The sequence below is a fragment of the Bison bison genome, unplaced genomic scaffold (assembly GCF_000754665.1).
Source record: "Bison bison bison isolate TAMUID 2011002044 unplaced genomic scaffold, Bison_UMD1.0 scf7180017864279, whole genome shotgun sequence".
In the NCBI taxonomy this organism is placed as follows: domain Eukaryota; kingdom Metazoa; phylum Chordata; class Mammalia; order Artiodactyla; family Bovidae; genus Bison; species Bison bison.
The window spans coordinates 538,874-558,083 of record NW_011494851.1 but is presented as its reverse complement, the minus strand read 5'-3'; the positions used below and the strand labels follow the sequence as shown (position 1 = coordinate 558,083).

General features: G+C 32.7%; 1 protein-coding gene across 1 annotated transcript in view; it reads left to right on the top strand.

Annotated features, from left to right (window-relative positions):
- The window catches only part of TECRL (trans-2,3-enoyl-CoA reductase-like), a 144,464-nt gene that overhangs the window by 87,040 nt on the left and 38,214 nt on the right, over window positions 1-19,210 (top strand). Inside the window, exons 4-7 of the mRNA XM_010848894.1 lie at window positions 2,344-2,447; window positions 10,861-10,976; window positions 16,119-16,224; window positions 17,455-17,527. Of these exons, the coding sequence (XP_010847196.1) occupies window positions 2,344-2,447; window positions 10,861-10,976; window positions 16,119-16,224; window positions 17,455-17,527 (399 nt within the window). The remainder of the gene's footprint in view (window positions 1-2,343; window positions 2,448-10,860; window positions 10,977-16,118; window positions 16,225-17,454; window positions 17,528-19,210) is intronic.

Genomic DNA, 19,210 nt, shown 5'->3' with positions numbered 1-19,210 from the left:
AGAAATGAAGGAAAAAACTCCATTCACCATTGCAATGAAAATAATAAAATACTTAGGGACATATCTACCTAAAGAAACTAAAGGCCTATATATAGAAAACTATAAAACACTGGTGAAAGAAATCAAAGAAGACACTAATAGATGGAAAAATATGCCATGTTCATGGATTGGAAGAATCAATATTGTGAAAATGAGTATACTACCCAAAGCAATTTATAGATTCAATGCAATCCCTATCAAGCTACCAACAGTATTCTTCACAGAGCTAGAACAAATAATTTCACAATTTGTATGGAAATTCAAAAAACCTCGAATAGGCAAAGCTATCTTGAGAAAGAAGAATGGAACTGGAGGAATCAACCTGCCTGACTTCAGGCTCTACTACAAAGCCACAGTCATCAAGACAGTATGGTACTGGCACAAAGATGGAAATATAGATCAATGGAACAAAATAGAAATCTCAGAGATAAATCCACGCACATATGGACACCTTATCTTTGACAAAGGAGGCAAGAATATACAATGGATTACAGACAATCTTTTTAACAAGTGGTGCTGGGAAAACTTGGTCAACCACTTGTAAAAGAATGAAACTAGATCACTTTCTAACACCATACACAAAAATAAACTCAAAATGGATTAAAGATCTAAACATAAGACCAGAAACTATAAAACTCCTAGAGGAGAACATAGGCAAAACACTCTCCAACATACATCACAGGAGGATCCTCTATGACCCACCTCCCAGAATATTGGAAATAAAAGCAAAAATAAACAAATGGGACCTAATTAAACTTAACACTTCCTTTGCACAACAAAGGAAACTATAAGCAAGATGAAAAGACAGCCTTCAGAATGGGAGAAAATAATAGCAAATGAAGCAACAGACAAACAACCAATCTCAAAAATATACAAGCAACTGCTATAGCTCGATTCCAGAAAAATAAATGACCCAATCAAAAAATGGGCCAAAGAACTAAATAGACAATTATCCAAAGAAGACATACAGATGGCTAACAAAGACATGAAAAGATGCTCAACGTCACTCATTATCAGAGAAATGCAAATCAAAACCACTATGAGGTACCATTTCACGCCAGTCAGAATGGCTGTGATCGAAAAGTCTACAAGCAATAAATGCTGGAGAGGGTGTGGAGAAAAGGGAACCCTCTTACACTGCTGGTGGGAATGCAAACTAGTACAGCCACCATGGAGAACAGTGTGGAGATTCCTTAAAAAACTGGAAATAGAACTGCCTTATGACCCAGCAATCCCACTGCTGGGCATACACACTGAGGAAACCAGAATTGAAAGATACACGTGTACCCCAATGTTCATCACAGCATTGTTTATTATAGCCAGGACATGGAAGCAACCTAGATGTCCATCAGCAGATGAATGGATAAGAAAGCTGTGGTACATATACACAATGGAGTATTACTCAGCCATTAAAAAGAATACATGTGAATCAGTTTTAATGAGGTGGGTGAAACTGGAGCATATTATACAGAGTGTAGTTAACCAGAAAGAAAAACACCAATTCAGTATCCTAACGCATATATATGTAATTTAGAAAGATGGTAACAATTACCCTGTATGCGAGACAGCAAAAGAGACACTGATGTATAGAACAGTCTTTTGGACTCTGTGGGGGAGGGAGAGGGTGGGATGATTTGGGAGAATGGCATTGAAACATGTATAATATCATATATGAAATGAGTCGCCAGTCCAGGTTCGATGCTCGATACTGGATGCTTGGGGCTAGTGCACTGGGATGACCCAGAGGGATGGTATGAGGACGGAGGAGGAAGGAGGGTTCAGGATTGGGAACACATGTATACCTGTGGTGGATTCGTTTTGATATATGGCAAAACCAATACAATATTGTAAAGTTAAAAAATAAATAAATAAATAAACAGGAAAAAAATAAAGAAACCTGTAAAAAAAATAAAATTCTACTCCATCTAATTCATCTACATTAAAATCAATTATAGAACAGTTTATATGTATGTCTACTGACACACAAAATTATACTTCAAAATATACTTTATCGTATTTGATTACGATATTATCTAAAATTACATTTTTCTCAGAACACATTAGTAGCTAGTGGTAATCTGTAGTTCGTTTAAATGGCATTAGAAAACCACTGTGTATTTGAAAATTTGCCAGATATATTTTCTAAAATTGGTTTATTCATATGTTGTCTTACTTTAAAGATTTACTATAAATTGAAATTTCTATATGAAATTTATCCTTAGCTTTCACTGGTTTCACATTAAAAATTTTTATCATTTGTTTGCCTCAACATTGTATTAAAATATTATTTCCTTATTGTTTAAGGTGGGCCCTTTCTGAAGGACAACTTAACCATTCAAAGTGTTGCAGCTTCGTCTATTGTCACACTCTATTTTACAGACCTAGGTCAACAAGTCAGTTGGACTACAGTAAGTATCAATTTGAAATGCAATATAGATGTCCCACATTTTGATGTGAATGATTTGTTGAGAGAGGATATCTTCTATCAAATAAATTCATAGTGAAACAAAATATTGCATTAAAAGTATTTTAAATTCTCCATTCTTACTATGATCAGTGGCCAAATTTCCATTCAAGAACTGGAGAAATGGGGGGAAAATGGTTGAAAGAAGAAATAATTACTTTGTAAATTCAAATCTATCTCATGACTGATGGCCTTATTTCTATTTTCCCTGTGTCTTGTCAGTTACTTGGTATTTCTTCATCTTTTCCTTCTAGGAGCCTCAGTATGATGAAGACACATTTGTCATTGGAAAGAAGGGAGATAGAATATTCAATAAAAAATGTCCCAAGACAGTTGAGAGGACATTTTAAAATCTGAGAGTGAAGAAATAAGACTTATTTGAGTTGTAGGGGTTGGGGTGTTCTTTCAACTTTCTTGAAGGAGGTAATTTCAAAGTGGTGGCAACTGAATCCAATAGCATTAGAAGAATGAAGACCATATTAAAAAACAGGAGAAGTAAACAGAAAACACTTGATACTACTTCACAAGTACTGAAGGATTCATGAGTAATGAATAGATAGATGGGATATCTTCAGTAGCAAGAAGCTATGTGGTATTTGGAAAAGACTCTGATGCTGGGAGGGATTGGGGGCAGGAGAAGGGGATGACAGAGGATGAGATGGCTAGATGGCATCACTGACTCGATGGACATGAGTTTGGGTGAACTCCAGGAGTTGGTGATGGACAGGGAGGCCTGGCGTGCTGTGATTCATGGGGTCACAAAGAGTTGGACACGACTGAGCGACTGAACTGAACTGAACTGATGTGGTATTTAGTGACAGGAAGTGAAGGAGTTAATCTGATGAGTAACTTTGACACTGATGTACAAAAATTAGTGCAATCATTCATTTTTGAGTTAAATTTAATCTATTTTCTTTATATTATTCAGACGTTTAATATTTTTTCTGGTTACAATCGATTTCATATTTGTGATGTGATTACTTTTAATATTTTCTATTCAAACTGGCTTTCTTTTGCCAGCTTAGTGTTTTGAGTTTTCCCTGTATAGTTAAACAATCAATTTTTAAAATTATTAAAGACACAGGATAATTTATACATTGTTATTTAAGTCTCATAATGAGAAATTCAAGTTTACATTCATTAATCAAAATGTCACACGCTTTTATTTTCCACCAATTTTTCCTGTATTATCTTCTTGAATTTAGATAATTACATTTAGTGTGCTTGGCTAAATGGTTGCTCTAGTTTCCAAGATTTATTGAGCCTTTGAGTGTTAATTTGTTGCATTAAAAAATAAATAAAACTAAGTTTAGAGTTATTTGGCCACCTGATGTGAATAAATGACTCATTGGAAAAGACCCTGATGTTGGAAAAGATTGAGGGCATGAGGAGAAGGGGACAACAGAGGATGAGATGGTTGATGGAATCACCACCTTGATGTTGGTGATGGACAGAGAAGCCTGGCATGCTGCAGTCCATGGGGTCGCAAACAGTCACACATGACTGAACGACTGAACTGAACTGAACTGAAGTTTAGAGTATTCTGAATCTTTGTGGAGTATATCATACTGTTTACCAAAAAGCTACTAATGCATGCATATTGTAACAAAGTATTTAGAGTTTAGAAGTAATATCTACAGACCCTTGCTAGAAGAAATGTTAGACAAGCAGATTTTGATCTTTAAAGGTTAAAATATTCAAAGAATCTTTGTCCACATTTATGATGAAAAAGGAATTCTATCTACAGAAACTGTGTTGGAGTGAGTGGCAATAACTGTGATACATAATAAATTTCAGCTGCATCATTGCGATAAACACTGAGGAAAAAAAAAAGCTAAGGAAGAATTCTGTGACAATTGTGCTAGAAAATTATAGCTTATCTGAGAGGAAAGTCATTTAGGTGACAAAGAGAACTATGAAAATAGGCTGGATATTTTTAAATCAACCCTATGGTTCACACTTTTTTGCTCCAAATGAGTCAGTCCTATTAAATGCTAAAAATATACACATTACATTGCAATCACACCCACTTTATATCAACTAAATTGCAAAATTAAAGCAATATTTTACCACAATTAACATTCTTACACATTTATAAAATATTAAAATTCACTCCTATAATAAAAGCATTATTATGTTTTCTTTTTTGTGAGAAACAATCTCTTTAATTTAGCAAGGTCAAAATTAGTAACTTAATAATATTTTTCAAGAGGCAAGAGTTTGCTGCAGAATGTTGAGAAAATTCTTGTCTGGTGGAACTTAGGATAAATTGGAAGACTTAGGATAATGTTATAAATTAATATAATTATAATAAAATAATTCCCATCAGACAAATCCTATTAACTAAAGATCACATTCCGTTTTCATCATTTTTATCTTCATTAATGTTTCTGTACATGCTGTGCGTAGTCGCTCAATTGTGTCCAATCCTATGGACTGTAGCCCGCCAGGCTCTTCTGTCCATGTTGTATTATCCTTCTGTCTTTGATGAGTTCTCACAATTATTGTTCATCTTAAAATGTATTCATTTAGTTTATATTCTTGGAGAATATTTTTTTCAGAAAAAAATACACATTGGCAGCTATTTCTGTCTTTATTTAAAAACACTATTAGTTTGATTTCCGACTCCCATTATTTCTGTTGAAAAGTCTACTGTACTCCTTAAAGTTTTTCCCTGGTTTATTCAGAATTTTTATTTTATTTGATTATGGTGCACATAGTTATGATTGTGGTTTTATTTATCCTGCTTTGGGTTTATTGTGTTATCTGTGTTCCTGGCTTGATAGTTATATCTAATTTGACAAAATTGCATAATCTCTTCATCTTTTGATTCTCCATTATTCTCTTTGTATTCTCCTTTTGGGATTCATATTACATTTTCATATTTTCCTTTCCAAAATTTTCATATGTATATCATATATGAAACGAGTCACCAGTCCAGGTTCGATACATGATACTGGATGCTTGGGGCTGGTGCACTGGGACGACCCAGAGGGATGGTATCGGGAGGGAGGAGGGTTCAGGATGGGGAACACATGTATACCTGTGGCAGACTCATTTTGATATATGGCAAAACCAATACAATATTGTAAAGTTAAATAAAATAAAATTAAAAAAACCAAAGTTTTCAAATATCACTAAAATTTCAAGTTTTTTTTTTTCTTTGAACATTAAAAGATTGTTTTCTAAAAGTATGTGCTTGATAATTCTGTTATGTGAACCTTTAGTTCAACCATTTTCAATGCCTGCTGCTGCTTTTGGTTATGGTCATGATATCTTCACTCCTTGTATAACTGCATATTTCTGACATTGCAGAAAAATTATATTAATAAATTTAAAGATTACTTGGAGAAGCCTTTGGTCATTTTACCTTTCAAATATAATTTATCATTCTGCAGATGGACTAATGGCACTATTGAGTACAGGTCATCTCATTCCAATCCATGATTGAAGTGACTTCAGGCTGAGTTTCATATGTACATATGAAGTACCTATGAAGACAGATCTGTTGTTTCATCCTCACTCCTAAGTTTTAACTGTTCTACTTTCCAACTCAAATTCTGGGGTGTTTATAGCCACCTTAGTCTTTGAAAGACAACAAGCAGCAATTTTGATGCTTCCAGTCTTAAGCACCCTCAAAAGATTGGTCTTTACATCAGGCACTTACCAAATTTCATACCCCAGGTTAATTACTACTCAGGAGAGTCTTATAAAACATTTTGATCTTGTAATTCTTCAAAGACTCAGTAACTCTTTGGAGCTTGAAAAATATTTTGATTATTTTTTCTTGGTGATCTCATTATGAAGGTTTGTTTGCATAACATGAGCATAGAATTATCCATTATATGTTTTTCATATAACAGTTAATTTTTCTTGGAAAAAAAATAAACCTTCTAGTATCACATTAGCTTCAATAGTACTCATGGAGTACAAAGCAATATTACTATTGGGAAATTTTCTCATAATTTTAGTAGCTCTCTTATCTTTAGAAAATTACTGTTGACACTATTTTTTGCCGCAGGGCTTCTCTAGTGGCTCAGTGGTAAAGAATCCTCCTGCCAATGAAGGAGACATAGGTTCAGTCCTTTGATTGGGAAGAACCCCTTGAGTAGGAAATGGCAATGCTCTCCAGTGTTCCTGCCTGTAAAATTCTATGGACAGAGGAGTCTGGTAGGTTACAGTCTATGGGGTCTCAAAAGAGTCGTGACCTAGCAACTAAACAATTTTCAACATCTGTGACACAAGCAATTCATGTTCCTTTTAATGGTCAATTGCAATTTTAGAGAACAAGCCAAAACCACCCTAATAATAATAGGACTAAAAAAATATTTTTTTTAAAGGAAGGATGAATGCATTAAATGAAATCTTAGCCCAAGGGTTTTAATCAATTTACAACAACTGAAGTTGAATAGAATTTATATTTTCTAAAACTGTTTATTGTCGTACTCCTTTTCAATTTAGAAATACAACAAGTTGAATATTCTAGAGAAGTTCTAAAAAATTCCAGTTTCATAGCTTGTCTAGTAAAAATAGTGAATTTTACATTAAAAGCAACACAGTTTAAAACAGAGAACTTTCTATAAAGGGGAAGTATGAAAATAATTTGATATTAAAAATATATTGAACTTAGAAGTAGTATGTATCTTCAAAGTTAAAAAAAAAGAAAGTTGTACTTGCTTATTTTGAAAATAAAATCGCCAGTAAATTTTGGATTAAGGTGGAGTTTCTAATTATTGTAAATTCATCTGCATAGGCTGTATACCTACAAGTATATATTTCCTTTGTATATTTATTTCATCTTTAGTTTTGTTTTTATTCTTTTTTAGTAGAAGAAAAGCAGTTTCTGTTTCAGAAATCCATTTTATTAACATTTATATATCCTGCTTTTTTAAATTATAAATCTATTTTCTGATTACTTTCTAAGTTTAATCAAACATCCTTTCTATTTTCACCCAAATATACATTTTTCTTGAAAGATTCATTGTTCAAAAGTTATTTTTTTTTATTACCCTCCAGGGCTTTTAAATCAGAATATATGCTTTATATTTTGGCATTCTTTTAATCCCAGTGTTTCAGAATGAACAATATTTGTGTTAAAATATTGGGTCTCCTAGAACATATTACTGTAAGATAGCAGGATCTCCAAAGTTTTTAGGAGATGATGGAGATAAGATTGTAGTTTAATTTCCTCTGATCCAAAAAAAAAACTTCCTATTTATGACAATATGTTTATCAACTTAATAAATAGTGATATTTGGTCATGTTAACTATTGTTTACAATGTTTTTCATTTCTGACATCTTACTATAGAATTTGCTCAAAATTGATTTGACTAGGTCAGAGATATTGAAATAAATATTTTAAAACAATCATTATCCTAATTAGTCTAGAGTATTAACTAGATTCTATTATCAGACATTCAGAAGATATTTTTATTTATATATGAATAATCAGGAATGTTTTATGCCATAAATTAATACATTAAAAGGTTGCTTTAGTACTGAATTTTTGGATTTATAAACTTATAAACTTATTGCATTGTTCTTATCCTCATATAAAAATATTTCTTACCTTGTGAGATAATAAATATTGTTTAAAAATGTATAAAAGACAGTTACATATATAAATAGACATTTATACATGTTTATGTATAAACATGTGATTATATGTATGTGCCTATATGCCATATATTGTAATCATGTAGCTCCACAAAATTGTCAAAAGAGATAAAAGCATCAGTTCAGTTCAGTCACTCAGTTGTGTCCGACTTGGCACGCCAGGCCTCCCTGTCTATCACCAACTCCCGGAGTTCACTCAGACTCATGTCCATCGAGTCAGTGATGCCATCCAGCCATCTCATCCTCTGTCGTCCCCTTCTCCTCCTGCCCCCAATCCCTCACAGCATCAGAGTCTTTTCCAATGAGTCAACTCTTTGCATGAGGTGGCCAAAGTACTGGAGTTTCAGCTTTAGCATCATTCCTTCCAAAGAAATCCCAGGGCTGATCTCCTTCAGAATGGACTGGTTGGTTAATATAATATTTACAGTCTTATAATGAGCATTAACTTTCTTTTTTTTAAATTTTATTTTATTTTTAAACTTTACATAATTGTATTAGTTTTGCCAAATATCAAAATGAATCCATCACAGGTATTAACTAATCATTATACATTCTTTATTTCAATTATTATGAGTGAGATCATAAAAATTACTCCTTGCTTTAACTATAAAGATATTCTATGTCTGTCTTTATTTTCAGAATATGGACAATACAAAACACTGAACTTGCACAATTGCCTCTTACCTTTTCCAGTTTTTCAGCCACTTTTTCTTTATAATGTTGGAAAGCTTTACTTAGCTCTTCAGCATTATATAGTGCTACATTCCTTTGTCGTTCAGCTCTAAAATTAAAAAAAAGAAAATTAATAAAAGTAAAGAATGCTCTGTACTTGTGTACTTAAATTCCAAAGTAACCTGTATTTAATTATAAGGAATAATTAGAGAGAAGCAGATTTCTCTGTTAAAAAAATGAGTATAAGACTTAAAATGAAAAATGAAGATTAGACTACAATAATTTCATCAATATAAGATATCTACATGAAAAACAAAACAGAACATAAAATACTTATAAACTTTGAAAAAAAAAAAAAGAATGGACTGGTTGGATCTCCTTGCAGTCCAAGGGACTCTCAAGAGTCTTCTCCAACACCACAGTTCAAAAGCATCAATTCTTCGGTGCTCAGCTTTCTTCACAGTCCAAATTTCACATCCATACATGACCACTGGAAAAACCATAGCCTTGACTAGACGGACCTTTGTTGGCAAAATAATGTCTCTGCTTTTCAATATGCTATCTCGGTTGGTCACAACTTTTCTTCCAAGGAGTAAGCGTCTTTTAATTTCATGGCTGCAGTCACCATCTGCAGTGATTTTGGAGCCCAAAAAATAAAGTCTGAAGCTGTTTCCACTGAAAATCAATGTGCGCACTTGCATATTTGAGCAAAATATGTACAGCTTCAAGTTTCCTTCCTTAGAAATGATGAAAATTGGCAAAGACAAAGCAAAATAGAAGTGGCAGTTGAATTTATCATTGTCATATTTGTATTCTTTCTCTCCTCTGCTTTTCTCTTTGAAAACTCGTAGGGAAATTATTTTCCCTTTTCTGACTGAAAATTTCAGAATGTGACTTTAACCTGGTTTTAGCATCAAGACAAAATCAAATAATGGACACTCACCAGTTTCAGAAAGCTATCAGAAAATCAGACAATTAATCTTTTTGAAATCATGTGGTCTCATTTCCAATTATCTTTCCAAATCTTATGATTGTCTCTCTATAGATTGGATATCTCTCTCCACATACATGGTTGCCATACTTGTGGCAAGTTCCAAAAGAAGCTCCAGATTTCAGAAAGCAATCCTCCAAAACTACTCACTCAGACTCAGTAAAAATCTGAAATTTCCAGGAAAGAGAAGTAAATTATTTCAGTTTGAACAAGGGTCAAATTGATTTTTCTTGGTGGTTCAAATGGCAAAGAATCTGCCTGCTACGTGGGAGACCTGGGTTCAATCCCTGGGTCAGGATGATCTCCTGGAGAAGAGAATGGCAACCCACTCCAGTATTCTAGCCTGGAGAATTCCATGGAAAGAGGATCCTGGTGGGCTACAGTCCATGGAGTCTCAAAGTCAGACAGAACTGAGTGACTAACACTTTCACTTTCAAATTGATTGAATTATAGATGACATGGCAGCAAAAAGCGATTTCCCATTCCATTTAGTGACAGGGATGTTTAACATAGAAAATTCATTTAGTACGGGGCTGGAAAGACATGAGAAATGCACTTATGTATTTGATTAAATGAAATTATTTAATGATAAATAAAAATCTTTGTGTGCTATTTATGAAGACATCATTATAGTTATGTCTAATATTTTTATTTTACTATTTATAATTGTCCTTTACCTTAACTCTTGGCTAATTTTTCTAAGGAAGATTTCCTGTTATTTGTGACAGCACTTGGTCTAGTTGTTTTTAGAGAACAGATGCTCACCTATCCATTTCACCAGCTTATATAGCAGGGTAAGTCTGGGGACATGTTTATCATGGTTCTGTGTTAGTTGCTCAGCTCAGTCATGTCCGATGCTTTGAGACCCCAGGTATTCTGTCATCCACTAGGCTCCTCTGTCCATGGGATTTTCCAGGCAAAAATACTAGAGTGGATTGCCATTCTCCTCTCCAGGGGATCATCCAGACCCAGAGATTGAACCCAGGTCTCCTGCATTGCAGGCAGATTCTTTACTGTCTGAGCCACCAGGGAAGCTATAAAATGTACTGTTTAAACTAAATCACTTTCTTTTTTCAGGTATTTTTGGCTGAATACACAGGACCTCTGCTAATATATCTCCTCTTTTATTTGAGGATCCCATATATATATAACATGAAAGAGAGCTCTAGAAGATTATGTCACCCAGTGGTACAGTAAGTAATACATACACATGGTGCATCTAGATTAAGAAGTAGACAAACTAATACACAGATATTATGTTAAAAATATTGTAAACTCAATGAACATGGATTCACTTTTAGCAAAATACATTTTTGTAAGTTTATAAACAAGTACCTATTACTTAATATACTTAATAAGTATCTTAATATACTCTATTAAGTATATTAAGTATCTTAATATACTTAATAGAGTATATTAAGAGTATATAATAGAGTATATACCTCCACCTTAGAGTGGAGGTAAGTTCTGTTAGTTATGATCACAATCAACAAGCAAATGAAATGCTTAATATTACAAAGTTTAGAGGTCATATATAGGGCTCAGAATATAAATACTAAAAATATGGGCAAAATTTCATAGATAATCAATAATAACAACTAATAAACTGGAAGAAAAAAAAGATTTTAAAATTTACATTTAGTAAATTAAAGGCCAAAATCAAATTTAACTCTGATATAAAACACAAAAAAAGACCAAGGACACATCAAATATGAATATATGATTCATTACATACTATGGAAATAACCTCTTTCTCTGTGAAAGTGAAAGTTGCTCAGTCATGTCCTACTCTTTAATAGTCCATGGAATTTTCTATGACTTTTCCAGAGTAGTGGAGTGGGTAGCCTTTCCCTTCTCCAGGGGATCTTCCCAACCCAGGGATCAAACCCAGGTCTCTCATTGCAGGTGGATTCTTTACCTCTGTCCCCTAGATCAAATATCAAATTAAAAAAAAAGAGAATAATCATTCAAGATGCTACTTTGATATGTAGAGTTACCAATTTATTTTTTTGGAAAAGAAATCTGAGCAAATGCCTAAACCCTAAGTGAATTAAGAAGCAAAATTCAGATCATAGGGATGCTATATGATAGAGAATAACTTGACTCCTGGATGTCCCATATGAAACTAATCTTTCATTCACTCTTACTTCTGTACTACAGCCACAATACCCACCCTTCTTGTTCTGATATCTGCCATGCCCTTTCTCACAAGGGTATCTACACACGCCATCCCTCTTCCTCCAACCTTTCTTCATGGCCTTTCACTTTCTTATCTCTTATTCAAACTTCACATAAAGCTCAATATTTCTTATCAGAGTTAGCATTTCTATTCCTTCCATGAGAAATATGCTACTAAAATATTTCCCTTTATACATTTTATTACTTTAAAATTATATATTTACATAGTCATTTGTGTTTTTCACTCTATGAATTTAAGTTATATAGTGAGTGTCTTTTGATGTTCAATCTTTTATGTTAATAATACATTACATGATTTTTAAAAAACACTCAATAGTAATGTTTTGAATGAATAGAGGCATGAAACAATTACATACAAATTTATTTTACATTGGGCTTTTTAGAGTATGAAAAGAAAGGAACCTGAACTGGATGTGTGTTCTGAGATGGGCTTTTTAAAGAAAGTTATGTTTAAATATTTTCTATGTTTTATGAAAGTATGTGAGATTGCCAAACTAGTAAATCTGAGAAATATTAATATGGAAATTATCTGTGGTACATAGAAGTTTGATGCTTTGTAGGAGCAGAGAGAAAGCGTATGGAGCATGTGCACAGGAGGCAAGAGAAGGTTGGATCTCAGGGATCATGGTCAGGCTAGTATAGGACAAGTTGTTCAGGTCCTTTGGTAACATGAAAGTCAGTCTTTCTTTTTCTTAAGTGAAGAGAATTCCCAAATCATTTAGAAAGAGTCTGGGGTGGAGAGTTTATTGGAGAATGTAATTGCCCTCATTTTTCAGATCAGACATATAATAATAATGTGCACCAGATATATATCACAGCATGGAGGGAGGACCTTTTTCTTTTTTTACCCAGCAACATTGTCAAAGGAATTGACTGATAGTTGGTTGCTATTCTTAAACACAAACATGGCATGTTTTATAACATCTCAGTGATAAATGCATGGGTGCCACATTCTTTCTAAAGCACAAATATGTTAAGTTTACATGAAATCATTCAGAGTAGATACACACAAACTATTTTTGAAAGTTAAGTGTCTAGTAGAGGTCTATAAAATAATCCCAAGATCTCTAAGACAATTCAGTTTCAGGACAGATTATGTCATTTCTCAAAGTTAAAAAGATGAAATTTCAAACCCCATATCCACCTGACATATAATCCAAAGTTACTTCTTCTAAGTAACTTTGACTCATATTCCAGAGCATTTTTCTGCTAGGTTTCACTTCTTTTGTGACTCAACTGCCCCCAAATTCTTTGAATCTCTTACAAAACTCTACATACTAGGACTAAGGACAGATCTCCAGCATGATCTCTATGCTCCTCAAGTAGTGAAATGGTGGCCCATGGCTTGATGTAATGCAAATGTTCTTTATTCAGTCAATAGTATTTTAGAGAGCAGACACATACTCAAAACTGCCATGGTCCCTCCCAGCAGAGGGATCTAGTGATCTAGATGTAAATTTGCCGTATGTGCATCTCCTTAAGGCTTTAACTGCAACATCAGGGATGAAAAAGTAGCCAGAGAAAACTTTCCTGTGCTCAGTATCCACAGTTTGAATATCTGCCTTAAATACAAACACAAAACAAACAAACAAAAAACAACAAAACAGCTTTTGAAATTTGGATACTTTGTCCTTGTTTAGGTCTCTGACCTTATGAACTCCCCACATTCAGATCATCCCTCATATCTCATACTCCACTTAAATATGCTCTAAAACCTTCTATTTGTTGCTTTTACTGAACTTCCATCAATTCCTGGAATTCTTACACTGTGCCTTCTGCAATTCAGTATCCATTGTTAGCAAAATCTCTTACACTGACAAACTTTTATCTGAATATTGCCTTCATATTCTTCCTCTAAAAAAACCTGATACAATGACTGCCTTAAAACTTTATAAAGTTTCTTTTTAACAGTCCTCATATCTTGAAACTTAGTTGATAAAACATAAGAAATCTTCAAATATTACAACTGGAAAAAAGAAATGGATCCAAACCTACTTATCAATGTTCTATTAGTTTAGCACTGGAAAGAGAAAGATTTTATGTTTGAATTAAAGTCAACTATAATTAGGGCTTCCCTGGTGGCTCAGCTGGTAAAGAATCCACCTGCAATGCAGGAGTCCTGGGTTCGATTCCTGGGTTGTGAAGATCCCCTGGAGAAGAGAATGGCTACCCACTCCAGTATTCTGGCCTGGAGAATTCCATGGACTGTATAGTCCATGGGGTCTCAAATGAATTGGACAGGGCTGAGTGACTTTCACTTTTTCAAACATAATTAAATATTTTGAAATGAAATCATACTTGGTGAGTTATCAATAATGTACAAAGTGGTGTAAATCCAACTATTAAGCCATTGCTATCTGCTATGCTAATCTCTATGCCCTAATGGTATAATAAAAATTAAATAAGTGGACTAACTTAATCATAGCTTAAACTGAAATTTCTCATTCAGTGCTCTGCTTCATTGTTGGGCAAAAGATAATTTTTCTGCTTTCTTACAAGATGTAAAATTCTATTTCTCAGGTGTTTATACAAATACTTCTACATCTGAACCAGCTAGTTATGAGAGATACTGATTTTGTCAGTCCCTTGAACCCACAGACAACTTCCTACATCAGAACTTTTGCTTTTGTTTCTGTTACTGTCTAGAAAGCTTTGCCCCCAAATACATACACAGTACTCTCTCACTTCTTTCAGAATTTGCCTATTGTTCATAGATCTATACACCATGTAGAACATCTCTCTCATAACAGGTGCAGTTTTATTTTTATGAATTAATGAACAGTGATATATTAACTAATGATTTAGGTATGTTGCTTTTTGTTTATCTGTTTTTCCCAAAGTTACTCATTAGTACCTGAAATCATCAATTCATTGTGGTTTTATAAACATACAGTGTAGATTCAGTGTTCAATTTTACATGTTGTAGATGAAATGCTGATTTTTGTGCTTAACATTTATTGGTTTAATATATGATCTTTGATGAATATTGATTTTCTTGAATAGCAATCATAGTTGTTGAAATTTTACATGTTTATTCATAATAAAATAGGTGTGTATTTTAATGGAAATATATTTTAAGTATAAACAAGGAAATATACATCTATAAACTGTATTTGACACTCACTTTTTATATATTAATTATACAAATGACAAGAAGAGGTGATGGGTTAGAAAAGCAACAAAAACAAATGACATAAAGAGACAGAAAATATTGCAATATGTTAGGCAAGAAAACAAACTGGAAAAAAAAAGCTGCATTGAATCCATAGGAAGTGAAATTCAAACTTTTTCAATCTGTGGTAATTGCTAAAGGACAACCAGGCAATGAAAAGCTATTTTGAATATTATAACATGTCAAATGCATTCTAAGTAGGTTGTAAATTTTCTGCTTCAAATTTAAGCCATTTTCATATGATCACATTTATAAGTACTTTATATATATATATATATATATATATACACACACACATATCATATATATTCCTCAGAAAGATGTGAACATACTGTTTATGACTGGTATTATAAAATATCTTGAGCGTCATCAGAAGTAAATTTAAAGAAACTGTTGTAACAGTACTTTTAATATTAAATTTAAAAATTTTCTAGAATAAATAAAATAAAAATATGAAAACTAACATTTGTGTTTTAGTTATTAAAACCAGTATTTTCTTGATAAAGAGAAAGTTACACTATATAAATATAGATGAAGCTATTTACTAAACAAAAATAAACTCATAGATGTAGAAGACAAGCTTATAGTTACCAAAAGGGAAAGATGGGGAAAAGATGAATTGGGACACTGGGATTGATGTACACTACTAAATATAGCACAGATAATGAATAAAAACCTACTATATAGCACAGGGAACTCTATACTCAATATTCTGTAATAATCTATATGGGAATATAATTTTAAAAATAGTGGATATGTGTAACTGATTCACTTTGTTGAAAGGCAGAAACTAACAGCATTGTAAATTAACTATACTCTAATAAAATTAACTTTAAAAGATTTATCTTCAAAAATAGAAAGGAAAGTAATAGCAAACTAAAAAAAAAATGAAAATATCTTATCCATAAGGTGATCCAAATTTTTGGAAGGGAATTTAATGGGTTTGTGTTTTATTTCCTTCTAGCTTGGCCTGCTTCTGTCATTGTATACACTATATCCGATACCTTTTGGAAACCTTATTTGTTCACAAGGTTTCTTCAGGACATACATCTTTGAAAAATTTGCTAAAGGTGGGCACTGATATGTTTTGTAATTTTAATTGTTTTTGATAAATTTTATGTATAGGATCATCTGCATCATCATTTAATCATGCTTATTTCTCTCAAGCTTAGATTTTTCTGTTCAGGTGTATCAGCATATCTTAAACTGCTGAAATGTCATTTTGTGAGTGATCTGGTTCATCAGAGCTGACCCCAACAAATAATATTACATAAAATATTTGCCATGACCTTATGTTACAAGGTACTTTTAGGCACCTTTAATTTTGAAAGTACTTAGCACTAAATTCAGACTAAGTACCACTTGAAGAGGAAGAATCTGAAACATAAGCCCTCTAATAAATATAAATTTGTATGACTAAAATGATGATGCTATATCCTCTATTTGTGGTTGTTGTCAGTGTAATGACAGGATCTTTGCTGTCCCCAAAAATGATGAATATAAATGCTATTAACAATCAAATGATTATCAAGAAAACAGAAAACATTGCGGAATATTGAGATGGAAATGTATATTAGGCAATATGGTTAACTCAATTTTCCAATTTAAATTTATTTTATTTTCCTATTTAAAATTTGGTTTCAAAATGAATTATATCTTTAAGAGCTTCCTGGGTTTTAGCAAATATTTACTTTCTAAAATTTTTGAAGAGGAAGCTGTTCTATTTTTGTCATTAAAATGAAGCAATAAACTCTTGAACTCTTAGAAACCTCAAAAAATCATTTAGACTAGCTTCTCTTTTGAAAGAAGGTATTAACATTCATCACATTAGTATTAGATCAGCATCATAACCTAGTAAACCCAAACTAGTCCATTTCTCTTCATAATCAATCAAGAAACATTAGGTAACTCATGCTATTATTCATTTACTTTGGGGATATGACTATTGGTAAATCTTATCTAATAGATATTTATTATTTTTATTACTTCCCTCCTGACAGACAAAAGCTACTCTTGAAAAATCTTCCTAAAATACATTTTTACATTTCTCTATAGCCTAAATACTCATTTCTATTAACAAGGGTTGAGCAAAGAAATGCATTTTCTTAGTGATATCAGATAGGTGTTTTTAAGATGTTAGCTACTTGACTGGATGAAGAAGCATTCCAGTTATCAGGCTTAGAAAATTTATAACCTTTTTATACCAAAATACTGTGATGTGGAATACTAATGTTTGGGGTGGATTCAAATTATGTTATGTGTATATATATTCCTTAACTTTTATTTTGTTTTATTTGTAGAGTTGTGCCTTTTATTGGGGATTCACTTCTTGGATTGCCTACTACATTAATCATCCACGGTATACACCACCATGTATGTAGACTTTCTTCTTAACTATCACCATGCTAAATTGCCAACATCAAAACTCTGTTCTAAAGTACATAGAAATGATGCATGACATGGCACACATAAAGGAATAAGAAAATAATGAAAATATATCAATTTTAAATTGCTTTCACACATACTCCATTAAATTTTTACGTAGGATTAGAATATCAAATTTGACTGACATATTTTGATTTATTTTCTATCCATAGAAACTGTAGCAAAAATATAACTTGATTATAAATCTCAAAAATGACAGTAAAATGAAAAGGTAAAGATGAAAAAAAAATTCCACATAATCACATAATTATGTACAATAAACTCTCAGGAGTTTTTAAATAAATAATTGTTATTTTTAAAAAATATAATTCAAAAAGAAAAATAAGGCTTTTTTTCCCCTTGTGACATATTGCTTCCTATAACTTTATTAAATGTTTATCCCTTGATGCAGATGAATCAATTTAGTGCAATGCACACTGTAACAAAACCTGAATCCTTATTTCCTATTCTTGGGAAAGACATACATGTCCTGATCAAAGAATTCCATTTTTTAAATCTTCAGTGGACCTTTCCTCATCTTTTCCTGCAGTCCAAAAGGCACTCATAGCAGAGCCTTTGTATTATATATTATTTATGTATTATAATACACATAGTATTATATATTATGTATTATAATACACATAGTATTATATATTATGTATTATAATACACATAGTATTATATGTGATGTTTCACACTTAATTGAGAGTTTTTTGTGGTCAATTTCTACCTTTTAAGTTTGAAAATAAATGAATAAAATTATGTATTCAAGCTTTATTTTAGATTTTATAAAACAAGATAACCTTAAAGATGTTAAATTAATATCCTTACTTGAAGTAGTGACACAGAGAATCACATTATTCAGAGTTTTTGTCAAAATTCAGCAAATCTACTTCAGCCATCAGAGCAAATGATTTCAGTGTTCAGAATTTTAACTCTCTGTAAAGAGATGGGAATACCAGACCAACTCATCTGCCTCCTGAGAATTCTGTACGCAGGTCAAGAAGCAACCATTAGAGCTGGACATGTAACATTTGACTGGTTCAAAATTGAGAAAGGAGTATGTCAAGGCTGTATATTTTCACCCTGCTTATTTAACTTCCATGCAGTGTACATCATGCAAAATGCCAGGCTGGATGAAGCACAAACTGGAATCAAGATTGCCAGGATTTAAAATATCAATAACCTCAGATATGCAGATGACACCACTCTCATGGCAAAAAAGAAGTGAAAAGCCTCTTCATAAAAGTGAAAGAGGAAAGTGAAAAAGCTGGCATAAAACTCAACATTCAAAAAACTAAGATCATGGCACCCGGTCCCATTTCTTTAAGGCAAATACTTGGAGAAACAATGAAAACAGTGACAGACTTTATTTTCTTGGGTTCCAAAATCACTGTCATTGGTAACTGCAGCCATGAAATTAAAAGACTCTTGCTCCTTGGAAGAAAACCTATGAGAAACCCAGAGCATTTAAAAAGCAGAGATATTATTTTGGCGACAAAGGTCCATCTAGTCAAGGCTATGGTTTTCCCAGTAGTCATGTGTGGATGTGAGAGTCATACCATAAAGAAGGCTGAGTGCTGAAAAATTGATGCTTTTGAACTGTGGTGTTGAAGAAGACTCTTGAGAGTC